Below are 16,568 nucleotides of genomic sequence, written 5' to 3'. Positions count from 1 at the left end.
GGGGGTTGGAGGGGTGGGGGGAAGGCACCTTCAGAGTCACTTCCTATGCTGGCAGTTACATTTTCCAGTTTAACCACTTGAGGGCAAAACTCCCAGAGGGTCCCAGCTTCATCAGGGTCTTCAGTTCCAACTTGCAGCCCCAAGTGAGGTCAAATCTTTGTTCTCTGCTTCCGTGTAGCATTAAAACTCAAGCCTTCAGGTTGGGTGGACCAGCAAACTCCTGGAGCTTCAGCTCACAGCCTTCCCACCTGGATTTCAGTCCCACCTCCTCTTTTGCTCCCTAGAGATTTCCCTTACTTTCTTCAGCACTTGTCAATGCGTCTAAAAGGATACGTGTTTTATCCTAGAAGGACTTTCTGATTATCCAAGCCTCCCCTGTTGCTGAAGATGATAACCTAGTGTCCTGTTTGTTTGTGTGCATAAAATAAACTTTATACACACAGTATAAAGGTGGGGGTGAGGCATGTTGGGGGGGATGGAGGAGGGACCGGGTGGGGTCATCCTAAGAAGCCCGTCCCATCATCTATATTGTGCCTTACCTATTAAATCACATATATACACATACACACGTACATAATGAGTGTTATATGTCTAATTTCTTTTACATGAAAAAATGAAACAAATGTGATAAAATGTTAGTGCCAATGGTTATACAAGCATTATGATATCCGTTACACTTTTCTCTAGTTTGTTAATTCCTCAAAAGTTAGGAAAAATGAAAGACGAAGAAGAGGATTGGAAAGAAGAATTTGAGAGTGGCACAGCACTCCCGTCTCCAGAGGAAGCCAATGTGCCACCTGCCTGCCCTGTTAGCTGCCCCTTCGAAACCTCTTCGTGAGACCCCGAGAAGAGGGTGGGGTGTGGGGAGAGCTGAGCGCCCTTACCTTCTCCTGGTAGAGTTTATGAAGCCACTGAGCCGCTTCTTTTTCATCCAGCGGGATCTCTTCCAGAGGAAATCTCCTGTTTTATTAAGAAGATTGAAAGCAAATTGAATTACCAGATGACATCAAACTGAAAAGAGGAAAAATAAATCATTATACATCAGGGTTACTTGTCAGCCCTGCCTTTTCTATTCAAATCTGACTCTCAATTTCTAAAGACACACACACATCAAAGTAACTTCTCGGGCATTCCCCCATGCCTGGTGGGACTCCAGGGAACCACGGAGGGGCCGGGAGGTGCTTCATGTGCCCGGGAGCGCGGAAGCCTCGCCCGGGGACACCCAGAAGCACTAAGCCGAGCAGATTGCGCCCCCAGCTCCGTTGGGAAAACTGACCGTTCATTAAGCAGTTTTGGTCTTTCTTAATAGTTTGTTCTTTGGGAGTGACCACGGCTGAGTGTCTGTTATGAGGCAAAGAAGAGTTTGTGTTTCACAAATGAAATCCATTTGCTTCAAGTATGAAAAGCATTTTCGAGATTTCGAAACTTTAATCTCAATTAACAAACGGCTGGCGTCAATGATGACACTGACCTCTGTACAAGCCCTATCGCCAGCTGAATTACCAGCCCCTCGTACAAGGGGAGGCGTCTACCCGGTAACACAAGGAGGACAAGGACCGCTTTCTACGGCAACTGTAGTACCTCGGGATCGCCAGGAGGGGCCGCTGAGCGCACGTGTGAGCAACAGTAATTTAACAAGGGACCGCGGTCATCCCGGGGGCTGGCTGCCCACCTCAGAGGGCCCAGGGTGAGAGCAGAGCCACGAGAAAAGTCCACGGCCAGAGGCAAATCTCCATGTTTTTAGGGATCTCAACGTTTTTGGTTTTTAAAATAAATTTATTTTTATTTATTTATGTTTGGCTGCGTTGGGTCTTCGTTGCTGCGCGTGGGCTTTCTCTAGTTGCGGTGAGCGGGGGCTACTCTTCGGTGTGGTGCTTTTCATTCCGGTGGCTTCTCTTGTTGCGGAGCACGGGCTCTAGGCACGCAGGCTTCAGTAGTTGTGGCCTGCGGGCTCTAGAGTGCAGGCTCAGTAGTTGTGGCGCACAGGCTCAGTAGTTGTGGCACACAGGCTCTAGAGCGCAGGCTCAGTAGTTGTGGCGCACGGGCTCATTAGTTGTGGCTCGTGGGCTCTAGAGCACAGGCTCAGTAGTTGTGGCGCACAGGCTCAGTAGTTGTGGCTTGTGGGCTCTAGAGCGAGGCTCAGTAGTTGTGGTGCACAGGCTTCTTATTATGGTGGCTTATTTTGTTGTGGAGCACGGGCTCTAGGCGCGTGGGCTTCAGTAGTTGTGGCACACAGGCTCAGTAGTTGTGGCACGCAGGCTCTAGAGTGCAGGCTCCAGTAGTTGTGGCGCACGGGCTCAGTAGTTGTGGCACGCGGGCTCTAGAGCGCAGGCTCAGTAGTTGTGGTGCATGGGCTTAGTTCCTCTGCGGCATGTGGGATCTTCCCGGACCAGGGCTCGAACCCACGTCCCCTGCATTGGCGGGCGGATTCTCAACCACTGCGCCACGAAAAAGCCCAAAGCCCTACCTTCTTGTCTCTAAAAGTTGAGAGCTTTGGATTTTGTGGGTTATACCTATCCATCTTTACCATCCATCTTGTAAAACTTCCCAGTTTTACAAGCACACACGCAACCAGACATCCGAGCGATGCTGGGCCACATGTCACGCAGCCTCTGGGAGACCCCGCTGTACGCTTAGAGGAGAGAAGACGACTTAGAACCTCCTGTAAACAAAACGGTTTGACTCTGTGGACCCGAAAGGTGCTGGGGACCTCCAGGAGTACACGGTGAGAAGCAGCGCTTGAAGGGTTTGCCACAGGTGCCGTCTCAGGAAGGGAAGGAAGTTGGAAGGGGTCTGTCCACAGAGGGACGACGGCCCACAGTGTCAAACTCACGTGACTGTTCTCCCCTGATTTCACATTACCACATACAGGTTCTGTTGTATGTCTGTTATATGCAGGACAAAATATATAAAATAAGAGTTTTAAATGATGAGATAAAACATAAATACAACTCTGGAGTTGACTCCACTTTGAGGACGCTGGCCCCAACTGCCAGCATGGACACAGGAGAGCCTCAAGTCACCATCCCCAAGGCCCTGGCCCAGTCTCAGGCCCCCGGGGAAATGAGGCCCAACTCCACTGGCTCACGGGAACCTTGTCTTCTTTGATTACAGGTATGTTTTGGGATATTGCTTTTACTCAAGACACCCGTTTGGTGATACAAAACAGTAAGTTGAAACTTTCAGAAACTCTAAGAATATATTTATTAAAATATGATTGGGTGAAATACAGCCTCACATTTTCTGCAACGAAGGGGAAAACGAGCAGATTAAAGCACCACTCCTCTCCAGCTGGAGCTGGGTGCCCACGTGGAGGGGCGCTATAGACTGGATGGAGGGTGGTGTGAGCATTGGCCTGCAGCTGGACCAGGCGGGCTCCCCCAGCTGTGCCACCTACCAGCTCTGATCATGGGTGGCTAAGGCTGCCAGAGCCCTCCTAGCCAGGGACAAGAGCAGGATCTGCCTCTGAGGGCTCCCGTGAGGATGACCGGGACCATCCAGGGCCCCAGAAAAATCACCCGTTCCCTGTTGGCCACCAGTGGTCAGCCCCCGGCCAGGGGTTCTAGAGAACTAAGGGCAAGGGTCCTGGGCTCTCCCTTGATCCCCGGATGGAATAGGAGACCCTACAGTGACTTTGAGCTAGTCCTCTGTGAACGTCAGAGGGAAAAAGCCACCCAGCTTCCTGTTTATCTTCACAGACTTATTCCTGGAAACTTCCTACACTGGGGCAGGAGAACTGAGTGGTATTTTTTTTTTTAAACTTGTCCTGGCTCAAGCTCTCAAGAAAGAGGGCCGGTCAGAGCCTCCTTGGGTCAGACTGAGCAGGATGGACACCAAGTCGGTGGCGGTCAGTGGCCGACACGGGGCCGACACAGAGACGGGGCTATGCGGCTTATACACACAGGAACGTCCTGCCTTTCTGGGCACATGTGAGTGAAACAGGAGACTGGCGAGTTCAAACAGGACGATCCAGACAACACATGGACCTGGAAGGCCTGCCTGGAATTAGGCCTGGAGCTGGAATCAGGTCAGAGCACCACTTAATGAATAGAGCAGCCCCCAGGCTGTGCCTTAAGGTAAAAGGACTCCTGGGTGGATTATCTTCTCTTCACGAGGCAGAAAACATGGAGCGTCAGAGAGTGGCGTGGCGGAGAGACTCAGCGACCTCCGGCCGCAGCCCTAGTCCCTGACCTTGATCTTGTGTTACAGACATGGAGCCCGCTCTCCCAGTGGAGCCTCAGGCTCTGCCGGTGGCCCTGGACGTCTGGACATTTCACCAAGACCACGAGTCACTGGGGATGGAACCCCAAAGGGATTCTGTTCCCCTCTGACCCTGAGATCCCTGCCCCTCTGGGCCAAAGCCACCAGTGCCAGCAAAAGTCACTCCATAAGCAGTGCAGCGTGAGGCCGTAATGTTCCTCGGGAGGGACACCCCACATTGATCAGCTCAGAGAGATGCGGGGTTTCTATCAGGGGTGAAAGGTCAGCACCGTGGGGGGGCGGGGAGGGGGCGGAGTCAGCCACAAGGGCTTCCCCGGAGGTGGGAGGACAGGGTGCAGGTGGCCTCTCCCATTATGGCCCAACAAACTGCAGAGAAAGACGGTCACTTTGTCATTTCCCTTCCTCTGCTCCCAGAGTGGCGCCTGCAGCCCCGCCCGCTGAGCAGGTTTCTGCCTCTTCAGCAGTGAATCCTTTCAGAAGCTCCCTTCTCTCTGATCCCTCTACCCCCTTCCTATGCATACAGCAGACACGCAATAAATGCTCACTGCACAGACCAACGGGAATAGTTTCTGATGACCTGGGGACATTTTAAGGGCCATATGGGGCCCCTCCTCGGGCTGAGTTTCGCTTCTGGGGCATCCTAAAGTGTCCCACGGGGGCCATCCAGAGCTGTCCTGCGTTCACCAGTTCAGTTCGGGCGGGGCTGCCTCTGAGCCAATGGGGTGGAGGCTGGCTGGGTGGAACCTCCCAGCTCAGACCAGGCAGCCAGGAGCCCGAAGCCCAGCACGTGGCCCTGACCCCACCTTCTCTCCCAGGTGGTCTGCGTGGCTGTACACCATGAAAAGGGGGACACATGTGCATCCCATTCAGACGGGGACAGCTTGTCCTTCTCCTGTCTATTAAAGTCCTACTTGCTGTCCAAGTTTTAGCTCAGAAGCCTCCTCCAAAAAGCCTCTGCTCTCTCCAGTGGGAGGGGTCACGCCTCCCTTGGAGCTTCTGGAACATTCCTCCTGTAAGTCGCACCCACTCCTTTGCCCTGTACTGTCCCCACCGTATGCCTGCCCTGGAGGGTGGAATGCCGGCCACCTCCACATGGGGGCCGCCGGGAGGCAGCCAGGAGGTGGGAGGAGCTGGCTCCAGTCCCACCCACCTGCCAGCCCCGCCCCTGTGGGCACCTGTCTGCTCACCTCACACACATATCCGCCTCGTACTTCTTCCCGTAGAGGATCCCCAGCAAAGACGGGTTCTTGTTTCCTCGGAAGTTCAGTGTGACGTCGTAGACAGCTGCGACTGCAGGGAGAGGGACAGAGGGTGACAGGTGCCAGCTGACATTCTGCAGCAGGGCCACCGTGGCTCCTGACCTGGATTGCTCCTTTTGCCACTTCTCCTCTCTTATCGGGGCATTTAGTTGAGTCACATCTACCGTACTTACGGGCACGTTCGTGTTTAAAGAGACCGTTTCCTATCCATCCTGTCCTTTGTCCCTTTCATCTTGCCTTCCTTTTGGATTAACTGGATATATATTTTTTCCTTTATAAGGTTTTCAGTTATATACCTTTTTTATTATCATTTTAGTTGTTTCCCACTAACTAGTATTTTATCACCTCAAAAAATGATGCGAGAATCTTACAACATGTAAATCTGAGTACTCAGTTCTCCCTTTAACGCCACTGGCATCCTGTATTTTACACGGAACTCACTGATCTGGTTTTTGGCAAATCACTGACTTCACGTCTTGCTTTGCTTGGAGCCTGGGCTGGAGACAGTCCCAGCGGGTGGCTCTTACCTGTCCCACGGAGGCACTGGACCGCGGTGGTGAAGCCCTTGGTCCGAGGCAGCAGGTGGTACTTGAGGACGGGCAGCCCCTTGGAGGCGGCCACCTCCATGCTGACCCGATGCTTCTTCTCCGTGAAGCGCGTGCCCTCACAGTACAGGAGAAACTAAGACACAGACAGGGGACGGAGGTCAGGGCGGTGCTGGCGACCGGGACTGGAGCCCGACAGGCTCCTTATCGCCCGTGTACGTGCCCCCGCCTGGCGGCAAAGTCTTGGGGAAATGTCGCCCCCCAGCGACCAGAGCGGGGCATGACCAGAGATGCCGCAATCACACTCCGCCCACGACTCCTTCACAGACAGCAACAGCCCTGCACCTGTTCTCAGGGAATGAAAAGACACTTCCCGGAGAGAGTGAGACAAGGTATCCCTAGGCAGCAGCCTTCCGATGGCGAGTGGAAAACAAAGTCTTCTATCCCTTTGCCTTGGTGAGTTACAGACACCAAATAAGGAACTGCCGTCAGAGACCGGAACTGATATGCAAACCGATCGATACCGATCATTTCGGATGGCTGTCCATCAAATAACTCCATCCAGGGGCTCAGAAAGGACCACCAGAGCCCCGGCCCCCAGGGCCCTTCCCTGCCCTTGAAGGGTGGCTGTTTTAAGTGCAGCGCAAACCTTCTAACAACTGAAGTCCACGTCGACCCACAGAACTATCGCTCACGAGGGCTTGTCCTGAGCCCTGACTCGGCGGAACAGCCTGGGCGCTGGGCAGACGGCCCGCTAACGTCTCCAGGGAGCCCCCGGCTCAGCCGAGCAGGCTCTGCTCTGAGTGGGGCCGGGTGTGAGGGGCGGCGGTGCCCCTGGCGCGGCGGGTCCCACCTGGGGCAGGTGGAAGCAGGTGGTCCAAGAGGGGTTCCCAAGCCTGCAGGCTCAGAGGGGCGGGGCCGCGCCCTCCTCAGACAGCTTCCCTGGTGCTCAGAGGCTCTTGCCGGCTCACCACTAAGAACTCAGGCTGCGCCCCTGAGACTCAAGACAACACAGTCCGTGTGGCTTCACCCCTCACTCACCCACACGTATTCGGGGTAGTCAGCCAGGCGCCTCAGCCCTTTGATGACGGCTTCCCGGTCTTCCTCCCATTTCCGTTTGCAGAACACGATCTCCAGGAAGTACCACGTCCAGCCGATGAGGGGCACGTAAAGCAGCTCCCTTTTAGCCAGGACTTTGGAACTCTGGGGGGAGGGCAGAGCAGCTGGCGCATCAGGACCACAAGGTCCCCGAGGGCACGCCCCCGCAGGCCACCCCCAGGACCGGCTGTCCTCGGGAGACCCCGCCTCTGAGTGTGACGCTCTAGATAAGCATGGACCCAGAGTGCAGGCGCCACCAGATGGGGAAAGCGCGGGCAGGCGGGCAGCAGGGGAGCCAAGGACCTAGAGGTTGCGCTGGCCGCCAGGCCCGGGGCTCCCCGAGGAAGATGCCAGGGCCGCCACGCACTGCGCTTCCACCGCAGGGGACCCCTCATCCTGTCTCATCGGAGGCAGCTGAGCCAAGCGGGGGAGGAAGGAGTTGAGAGGAAACACAGTGACACCTGGTCTCATGAGCAAGCCCTGGGGCAGCTGGAGGCAGCTGGGGGCAGCCTGCAGTCCCAGGTGCCCTGAGGTCAGCCATGCTGGGACTCCTAGCTTGGAGGGACCAGGGGCTAAACCAGAGGGAAGGCCAGACCCCAGGGAGCCATGCCAGCACCTCCCTGGGACCCCATGTCACTTACCCCACCCTCCTGCGACCCCCGCATATCACAGCCCACTCCCTCCCGGGAACCCCACATCGCTCACCCCCAGCACGCCGAAGCGCTCACACATGGTCCACCCACAGAGGAAGTCGATCTCGAAGTTGTGGTTCAGGATGATGACTACGTGCTCCTTCCCGAAGTGGCCCACCGTGGCCTGGTCGGTGAACAGGGTGCACTCCGTGCGTGACCACCACTCCAGAAGCATGACCAGCTCTGAGGACACACAGGGAGGGACGTCGGCGAGGTGCGGACCGCCGCACTCCGGGCCGGGCCCCCCGCCTCTGCTCCCTGACGTGGGCAGGGCTTGTACGGGATCGGCCAGACTGGCATTTTCGGCTAGCAATGAGTTTTGATGGTTTATGTTTATGTTTAAAATGAAGTTTTCTGAAATTCTAATTACGCTTCTCTAAGCAAAAGTCAGGGGAGAAGTCAAACGAACGCAGAAGAGATGGAGGAGGGAACCCGTTTTAGGTGGAAGTTTTTCTGACCAACATATCTAAAGGACTTGATTTAAAACATTTTTTCTTAAAAATCAGATCTTCGCTTTTCTTAAAAATCAAATGCCCCATAGGATGGCGTGGTGAGCAAAGCATTCCCTTATTGAGAGAATGCACCATCAGCGTATATTACTGTTATCGTCAACAGCCACGAGTTCCTGAATACCGGCAGGATACCACGTGCTCTGCTATGTAAATTACACAAGTTAAGTCATCTACTCCTCAGGCGACTTGGGTTAGTGCTACATCATTCCCAAAGCACAGATAAAAAGCGGTGGAGTTCCAATCTCAGCCCAGAGCCCGGGGCTCTGTGGGAAGTTTCAGAGGAAGCTTAAAAACACAGAAATAGACGAATAAACTAGGGTCCTCCTCGGGCTACAAAGGGGTCCTCAGTTTATGTACGTTAAGTACTGTAACCCTTACCCACGTTACTCTTTACGAGAGTTTAGGTGGATACCATTATCGTCATGTCCGACTGCAGTTCTCACAGGTGCTCTGCACTGACGGGATAGCACACGTTCAGTCCCCAGCAGAGCAGGAAGGGGAGGCTGCAGGCCCACAGCCAGCCAGCATCACACCCACCGCGGCCAGGCGCCCGAGGAGGGTGGCCTCAGACCAGGAAGTATGGCTCCCAGGCTCAGGACGCCCACCAGACAGCCTGTCCTTTGTTTGCTGGACACCAAGCCATCGGTTTTCCGCAGACTGGCCCTTGGGGAGGGAGGCCAGGGAAGCCTGATGGGGCAGGACAGCCCAGTGCTTAGACAGTGGGCTCTGAGCCTGACTGCCTGAGCCTCGGTTTCCCTGTTGACAGGAGACAACAGTGGCTTCCTCACAGGGCTGTGGGGGACTGGATGGGACTCGGCACGGGGCCTGGTTTCTCCTTCCACTTAGTGTCCCCACCAGCCCAGGTGGAAGTTGGGGGACACACAGCTCCACCCCATGTGCTGGCGTCTGCACTTCCTTTTCTACACAAGGCGGGGACTGGACGGAAGGCCGACTCTCAGGTAATACCTGAACACTCTCGAACCACAAACCGCGGTCCTTCCTACCCTCGGGGCAGTCCGAGGAGGGGTCATAAAGAGGTCAGCTCCAGGACATGCTCGCCATAAGCTTCATCAACGGACCAGAGAGGGCTCTGAGGGGACGCAGGCCAGGTCAACAGAGGCAAACTCCCCCCCGGGATGAACCTGTTAGCCTGGCGACTTCCAGCCGGCATTCAAGGCACGAATAAAGACCCAAGGAATGGAAAGACAAGAGGCCCTGGACAGACGGTCTCCGAAGAGGATTTACAGATGGCCGGCAAGCACACGAGTAGATGCTCGGCATCACCAGTCGTCGGGAGAGTGCAGGCCAAAGCCACGGCGAGGCAACCACGTCACATGCACCAGGACGCTGTCATCTAACAGACAGTAAATAGCAGGTGCTGGTGCGGAGAGGGCGCCTAGGACCCCTGACGCTGCTGGTGGGGACGTAAAAGGTGCAGCCGCATTGGAAAACTATGTTCCAGACAGGGTAACCAGAGGACCCAGCAATGGCACCACTAGGTAGATGCCCAAGAGAAGTGAGGACAGATGTCTGTGCAAAACCTTCATGGCAGCGTTAGTCACAAAGCCACGAAGGGGAAACAACCCAAATGTGCGTCAACTGATGCATGAACAGGCAGTGCGTATCCATACAGGGTGACGTCTTTCAGTGACGCGGGAACGTGGGCCTCACACGAACAGGCAGTGCGTATCCATACAGGGTGACGTCTTGCAGTGACGCGGGAACGTGGGCCTCACACGAACAGGCAGTGCGTATCCATACAGGGTGACGTCTTGCAGTGACGCGGGAACGTGGGCCTCACACGAACAGGCAGTGCGTATCCATACAGGGTGACGTCTTTCAGTGACGCGGGAACGTAGGCCTCACACGCACTACGGTGTGGACGAACCTTGGAAACACTGAGCTCCGAGTGAAAGGAGTCAGACACGACCACACACTGCATGGTTCCATTTGCATGAAATGTGCAGAAGAGGCAAAGCCACCGAGACAGGAGGCAGAATAGTGACTGCCGGGGCTGGGGAGGGGGCAGAATGGGGGCGTGACCACTTCTTTATGGGGTGAAAATGTTCTATGATTAGACTGTGCTGATGGGCACATGACTCTATGAATACACTAAAACCGCCGGACCGCATGCTTTATATGGGTGAATTTCACCCCCCCGATAGCTGTTTAAGAATTACAAAGCAGACGGAAACAGGGACTTTCCGGGTGCTCCAGCGGTTAAGGCTCCGCACTCCCCACGCAGGGGGCCCGGCTTCGATCCCTGGTCAGGGAACTAGATCCCACATGCCGCAACTAAGACCCGGCACAGCCCGATAAATAAACATTAAAAGAAAAAGAAATAAAGAGGCCCAAGGTTAGGCTGAGCCGTCCATCCGGAAGCACAGGCAGCTGCTGGGGCTTGGTGAACACCCCACCCAGGCGGCGGGGACCAGGGCTGAGACAGGCCTGCGTGCAGCTCGGCGATGGCCTGTTCCTGTCCCTTTCTCGATGACGGAGGCCTGGGCGAACCTCCGTGTGTCAGCTGGTCAAGTAAGAGCCTGTGGCTGACTGAAACCATTGCTTCTGAAGCAATGTGCTTGGGAACAAGGAAGGGTTTATTCATTATTGTAGCGAGGACATATATTTTATTTATTTATTTTTGGCTGCACTGGGTCTTCGTTGCTGCGCGTGGGCTTTCTCTAGTTGAGGCGAGCTGTGGCTTCTCTTGTTGCGGAGCACGGGCTCTAGGCTCACGGGCTTCAGTAGTTGTGGCTCACAGGCTCGGTAGTTGTGGCTCGCAGGCTCTAGAGTGCAGCTCCGGTAGTTGTGACGCACGGGCTTAGTTGCTCCAAGGCACGTGGGATCTTCCCGGACCAGGGCTCGAACCCGTGTCCCCTGAGTTGGCAGGCGGATTCCTAACCACTGCGCCACCAGGGAAGCCTGCAGTGAGGACATTTAACTTGAGGCCTACCCTCCTCACAGATTCCGAGTGGACAGTACAGTACTGGTAACTGCGGGCCTCTAGAACTTACTCACTGTGTGTAACTGGCGCTGCACACCCACCTGACAGCGCTCGCCCCTTCCCCTCCCCCAGCCCCGGCAGCCCCCATTCTCTCCTCTGCTTCCCTGAGCTCGATTACGTTAGGCCCCTCATATAAGAAGGACAAGCGCAGTCTGTCCTTCTGTGACTGGCTCCGCCACATCTTGTCCTCCAAGTTCACCCATGTTGTCACATACGGCAGGATTTCCTTTCTAAAGGCTGAATAAAATTCTCTTGTACGCAGAGACCACATTTTGCGCATCTGTTCGTCCGCTGATGGACACTGACGTTGTTTCCACACCTTGGCTATTGTGAACGATGCTGCAGTGAACGCTGCGGTGTGGCCGTCTCTTTGATGGGGAAATCCTGCGATGCTTTCTCACCACAAGTCTGAGAGGAATCAATACAGCCTCAACCCACTGACGTAAAAATCACCCGGCAGCGAGGGTGGCGGCCTGGATGAGCTGCTCCGACCTGCGGGCCCCTCGTCCAAGGAGCAGGGACCTCAGCCGTCCTCTGGGGAGGATGCAGAGCCCGCAGGGGCTGCTCAGGACCCCAGTGAACCCGGCTCTCCCGGCCGTCCCTGTGTGTGATGGAGGAAGCCCTGGACGAAGCGAGTAGGGGTGCGAGTCTAAAACCCCCACAGACACGGAATTTTCTAAAAAAGCTACCTTTCAAAGTCATTTCTTCACTTAGGCCTGACAACACGTGCCTCACGCACGTGGGCACTGACGCCGCATCTAAAGGCTCCTTGTTTCCACGACCGCCTCCCAGGATGACCTGCAAATCACGCTGCAGGACACCACAGCGCCGGCTCAGAGCTGCCACCTGCGGGGGACGGACCACATCCGCTGGCCACTCACAGGTGGAAAGGACGCCGGAGCTGCGACCCCGTGGCACCGTCCAGGCACACGAGGACCACTGCATGGGACTGTGCGCTCATCCCTGGGCGGCCTGCACGGGTACACGGCCTCCTCGCTACACGGCAGGCTTCTATGGACGGGAGCTCTGGCCAGCAGCCAGGATGCAGGGGAGGAAGTGCTCATGGGGTGCGGGCGGGGTGCCTTCCCCCGGCCGCACTTGGGACCTGGGCATTTCTGGTCCAGCGAGAGGCCTGGCCCAGGTGGGGCTGGTGAGCAGGACTGAACTGAAGACAGCACAGGCAGCCCCTGCAGGCATTTTACCCACCCCCCCCACCACCCTGCCCGGAGAGTGAGCCCAGCAGAGGGCTGCCTGCAGGAAAGCGGCGTGTCGAGGCAGCTCTGTTCCACCAGGTGCCAGCATGGCCCGGTGGGCTGCTCAGCGCATTTCCAGTCACATCGGTCTCTCGTAGATCATAGATCGTAGATCGCTACACACGCGGCCAGGGCTGGCGCTGTGAATGTGCTCACGGTCAATTTGGAGAATATGTTGAGTGAGGACTTTTTTTGTGATTTCCTTCATTCGAACATATGCTTGCCCTAACACACATGAGCAAGCCATGCTCTGCACATTCCAACGAATGAGTTTTTGGAAAATTCAAACTTGCCTACTAATGGTAATCGCTTACGGAACAGTCGTGCGCACATTCTATGCGCTAATTTAACCTTGATGGTCCAGCTGAGAGGCGCCGTCTCTATTTCACAGACGAGAAGGGTTAGAGCCTTGGCTGAGGTCAGCGGGGAGCCAGGGCCCCAGCCAGGCTGTCTGGTTCCACATCTGTGCCCCTGACACAGCACGAAGACTCCTCGGGCCTGAGGACGACGCGTCACCCTGGGCTCGGGGGGACAGCAAAAGACACCGGCAACACAGAATGAACATAGGGATGCTCGCAGAGCTGAAAAGAAAGCAGTGGTTCAGGGTCGTCTACACCAGGGGTCCCCAACCCCCGGGCCGCAAACCGGTGCCGGTCCTCGGCCTGTTAGGAACCAGGTCACACAGCAGGAGGCGAGCGGCTGGCCCGCTAGCGAACCCCATCGCTTGCATTACTGCCCTCCGTCCGCGGAAAAACTGTCGTCCACGAAACCGGTCTCTGGTGCCAAAAAGGTTGGGGACCGCTGGTCTCCACATTTGTGTGACCCTCGCTCACCCCACATGCCCACGGAATCGGGGAAAGGTTTCACCAGCTCAAATCCGGGAAGGACTCCTGCTCGTGTATTTAAGAAATGGACAAGTGGAGAAGCCCCCCAAATTCACCAGGTCCTGGGGGAAACTCTCACAGCATGTGGGTTCAGTGGGCACCTGTGTTCCTTCCAAATATTGGAGGATTTTACACCTCAAGTGTAACTTCTACCTCAAGTTTTCTTATTTTTGTGCTTTTTTATACTTTCTTGCCTTAAAAAATGAATTTGTCTTTGCTTTTTTAATCCATCTTTTTCAAATAGTTTAGAAGTTATGTTTGACTTCTGTTTTCTACCCTATACTTAGTTAACAGTCTTAAGGAAAGATCTCTGCTGTCTTCCTGACAAATACGAGAATGATGGAGTCCTAACTTTTGTCCCCACTCCTGACTGACAGACTGCCTGCCGCTGGTCCTGTCTGCTCTCAGCCACGCGGGTTGGGGCATCGTTACTATTTTATGTGACTGTTTAGATTTACCTACTTACCAATTTCTCAGTCCACCAGTCTTTCTGGTAACTCAGACCCTACTTTTTCTGATGGCTTTTGTTCTTACTAAAGAATATTCTTTAAAAAAATTTCAGGTGACGATATACTCACTTTTTGTTTCCCTCAGGCTGTTTTATCTCATTCTCAGTCCTGAAAGGTCACTTTGCTGGATGTAGAGCTCTAGGCCGAGGCTGGAGACAGCCCACTCCCTCTGGCTCTGATAACATACGTTCTGCCGAGTCAGCTGGGAGTCTGTCAATCTTTGTAGGTGTTCTAGCTTTCTTTTCTGGGCGTTTTTAAGATCTTCTTTTTGTCTCTGGTGGTTTGTGATTTCTCTGTGCTGGGTCTAAGTGTGAATTTCTGCTTATATACCCTGCTTCGTATACATTTGCTTCCTAAAGCTACAGAATCTTGTTTTTCATCCGTTCGGGAAAATTCTCAGCCATCATTTCCTCCAATGGAGCTTCTGCTTATTCTTTCCTTGGGTACAGGAGTCCAAGACCTGTTCCATAGACTTTCACTCTCCCCTTACATCTTTTAACTCCTGTTTTATATTTTTCATCTTGTCTTTCTACTGCAATCAGGATGATTTCTTCATAGTAATGTCCAGTTCACTCACTCTCTCATTAGCTGTATCTAATCTGTATCTAACCTAACCTGTAACATTCATTCACTAAGCTTTTACTTTTAAAAAATATTACAATTACAATTTTTATTCGCCAGAGTTTGGCTGTTTTGTAGCGTTTTAACTTCAGAATACTGCCGGAGGTGGAGTCTATGATGGTTTTCATCGAGTTGGCATTTGCCCTTTAGGTATGTACTCACCTCCCACGAGGGTGATACTCGTAAATACCTCACCTGTATGTCCTATATGGTAGGATTTCTAATTCTCCTTCTCACACACACACAAAGGTGGCCTTTTATTTAGGAAACTATCTCAGTTTATGCTATTTATTTATTGCAGTTCAGACTATTTATGGCTGGAAGCACAGGCGGGGCTGCCGCGCCTTGCGGGGGCGGGGGGGTGCACACACCTGGGCGTGGACACTCCTACGGCCGCTTAGCTGCCGTCTTCCTGCTCCTGCACTGGGAGGGGTCACAGGGACAGGCACACAGACTCACCGCTTCCCACAGGAAGTAACGTGTGTACTATTTTCTCTTCATTGTAAAAGAAACGTGTTCTTATGTTAAGCAGTGTACACAGCACACAGTATGAAATAAACCTGAGTCCCCGCCTTCCTTCACTCCCGGGGTAGTTACGTTTTCTGTTCACCCTTCAGCTTTCTCTAAGCAGGGGTGGCCACGCACAAGTGCAGACACGTCACACACGTGTCTTAAAAGTAAATAAATGCAGAGCACCCTCTGTGCTTTGCTTTATCGCTTCCGTTTTCACTTAAAAATGTATCTTGGACTTGGCTCTCTATCAGGCCAGAGAGATTCTCCCTGTTGTTCTTAGTGGCCGTGTGGGATTCCATCCAGTGGACACACCACAGTTAGCTTCCATTAATGGGCATTTAGGCTGCTCAGTTTTATATTAGTCTTATGTTACTATAAAAGTGGTAACATGAGAATATCTGCACACATATGTATGGTTGCAGATCTCTTTCTAGGTTACCTTCTTATTTGGTGGAATATTTAGGTCAAAAAATAGAACCGTTTAAGTTGTCCATCACTACCGGCAAACTGCCGTCCAAAGATGTGCCCCGTGACCCCAACCTGCAGGGCGAGCGGCCCCCCCACGCCCCCCGTCAGCAGCTTCTAAGTCTCTGTGCAGCTGATGGGTGAAGACTGATCCCGTTCGTACAAATGCACACACATCACAAGGGCGTATCGGTAACACCTGTACATGCCTAACACATATATTTAATTAAGAGACGGGTGGGAGTCCGTGCCTTTTGCAGAGAGGTACCGCAGCATCTACACGTGATGACAGGCCGCCCGAGGGGAGCTTCACTGTGCTCTGGTGTGGGGGTGACTGGGGGTCTGGTGACCTAAGACTGGCCACGTACTGGCGGCAGCTGTTAGGGCTTGGTCATGGTGAACTGACTTTATCATTGCTCGTTTCCAACTCTCCAGAGTACCGCGTGAGACCACGTGGAACTGCCACCTCTGTGGGTCCAGAGGCTCAGGGATCGGGCCGTCACGTGGTTCAGCCCGGTGAAGAGCTCGGACCAAACCCCGCCCCCGCTACAGCTACTGGCCAGGAGCAGCCCCCGGTTCCTGCCGGGGAGCGAGAGCCAGCCCACCGCGTCTCGTCTCACCACCACAGGCGTTCACCCCAGGGGCCCTGCACTGGTTTGTCTGGGACCATCCAGCAGAAAGGCGGCCGTCCTGACTGTCCGCGGCCCCCCGACCCCCGCCGTGCACACGCGGGTGGTACTCACGGCTCCAGAGCGAGTATGCAAGGCGGCAGTTCAGCCGGCGGTACAGCTGCTTGTTCACGGGCCAGAGGACTAGTGTGCAGAGCTGGATGGAGTTGATGATCAGCCCACTCACCACGAAGACGAAGCCGATGAGGAGGTGCACGACGAACTGGGTCTTCAGGAAGGCAAGCAGGCCCATGGCCACAGCTCAGTAGCGAGTGCAGGGCCCTTCACTGAGAACGGCCGTCCTGCGAAGACGGGACCGGCGGT

At 54.4% G+C, this 16,568-nt stretch overlaps 1 protein-coding gene across 4 annotated transcripts in view; it reads right to left on the bottom strand.

Annotated features, from left to right (window-relative positions):
• The window catches only part of AGPAT3 (1-acylglycerol-3-phosphate O-acyltransferase 3), a 71,210-nt gene that overhangs the window by 10,580 nt on the left and 44,062 nt on the right, over positions 1-16,568 (bottom strand). For all 4 annotated transcript variants that reach the window (XM_024758162.1, XM_024758163.1, XM_024758165.1 and 1 more), the window contains 6 exons: positions 16,320-16,546; positions 7,829-7,998; positions 7,067-7,228; positions 6,008-6,161; positions 5,409-5,511; positions 885-960 (listed from right to left, as the gene is read on the bottom strand). In XM_024758162.1, the coding sequence (XP_024613930.1) occupies positions 885-960; positions 5,409-5,511; positions 6,008-6,161; positions 7,067-7,228; positions 7,829-7,998; positions 16,320-16,497 (843 nt within the window). In that variant the 5' untranslated portion in view covers positions 16,498-16,546. The remainder of the gene's footprint in view (positions 1-884; positions 961-5,408; positions 5,512-6,007; positions 6,162-7,066; positions 7,229-7,828; positions 7,999-16,319; positions 16,547-16,568) is intronic.

The sequence above is a fragment of the Neophocaena asiaeorientalis genome, unplaced genomic scaffold (genome assembly GCF_003031525.2).
Source record: "Neophocaena asiaeorientalis asiaeorientalis breed wild unplaced genomic scaffold, Neophocaena_asiaeorientalis_V1.1 scaffold45, whole genome shotgun sequence".
Taxonomy (NCBI): Eukaryota; Metazoa; Chordata; class Mammalia; order Artiodactyla; family Phocoenidae; genus Neophocaena; species Neophocaena asiaeorientalis.
Note: the sequence above shows the minus strand (reverse complement) of the source record. Positions and strands in the feature narration are given on the sequence as shown.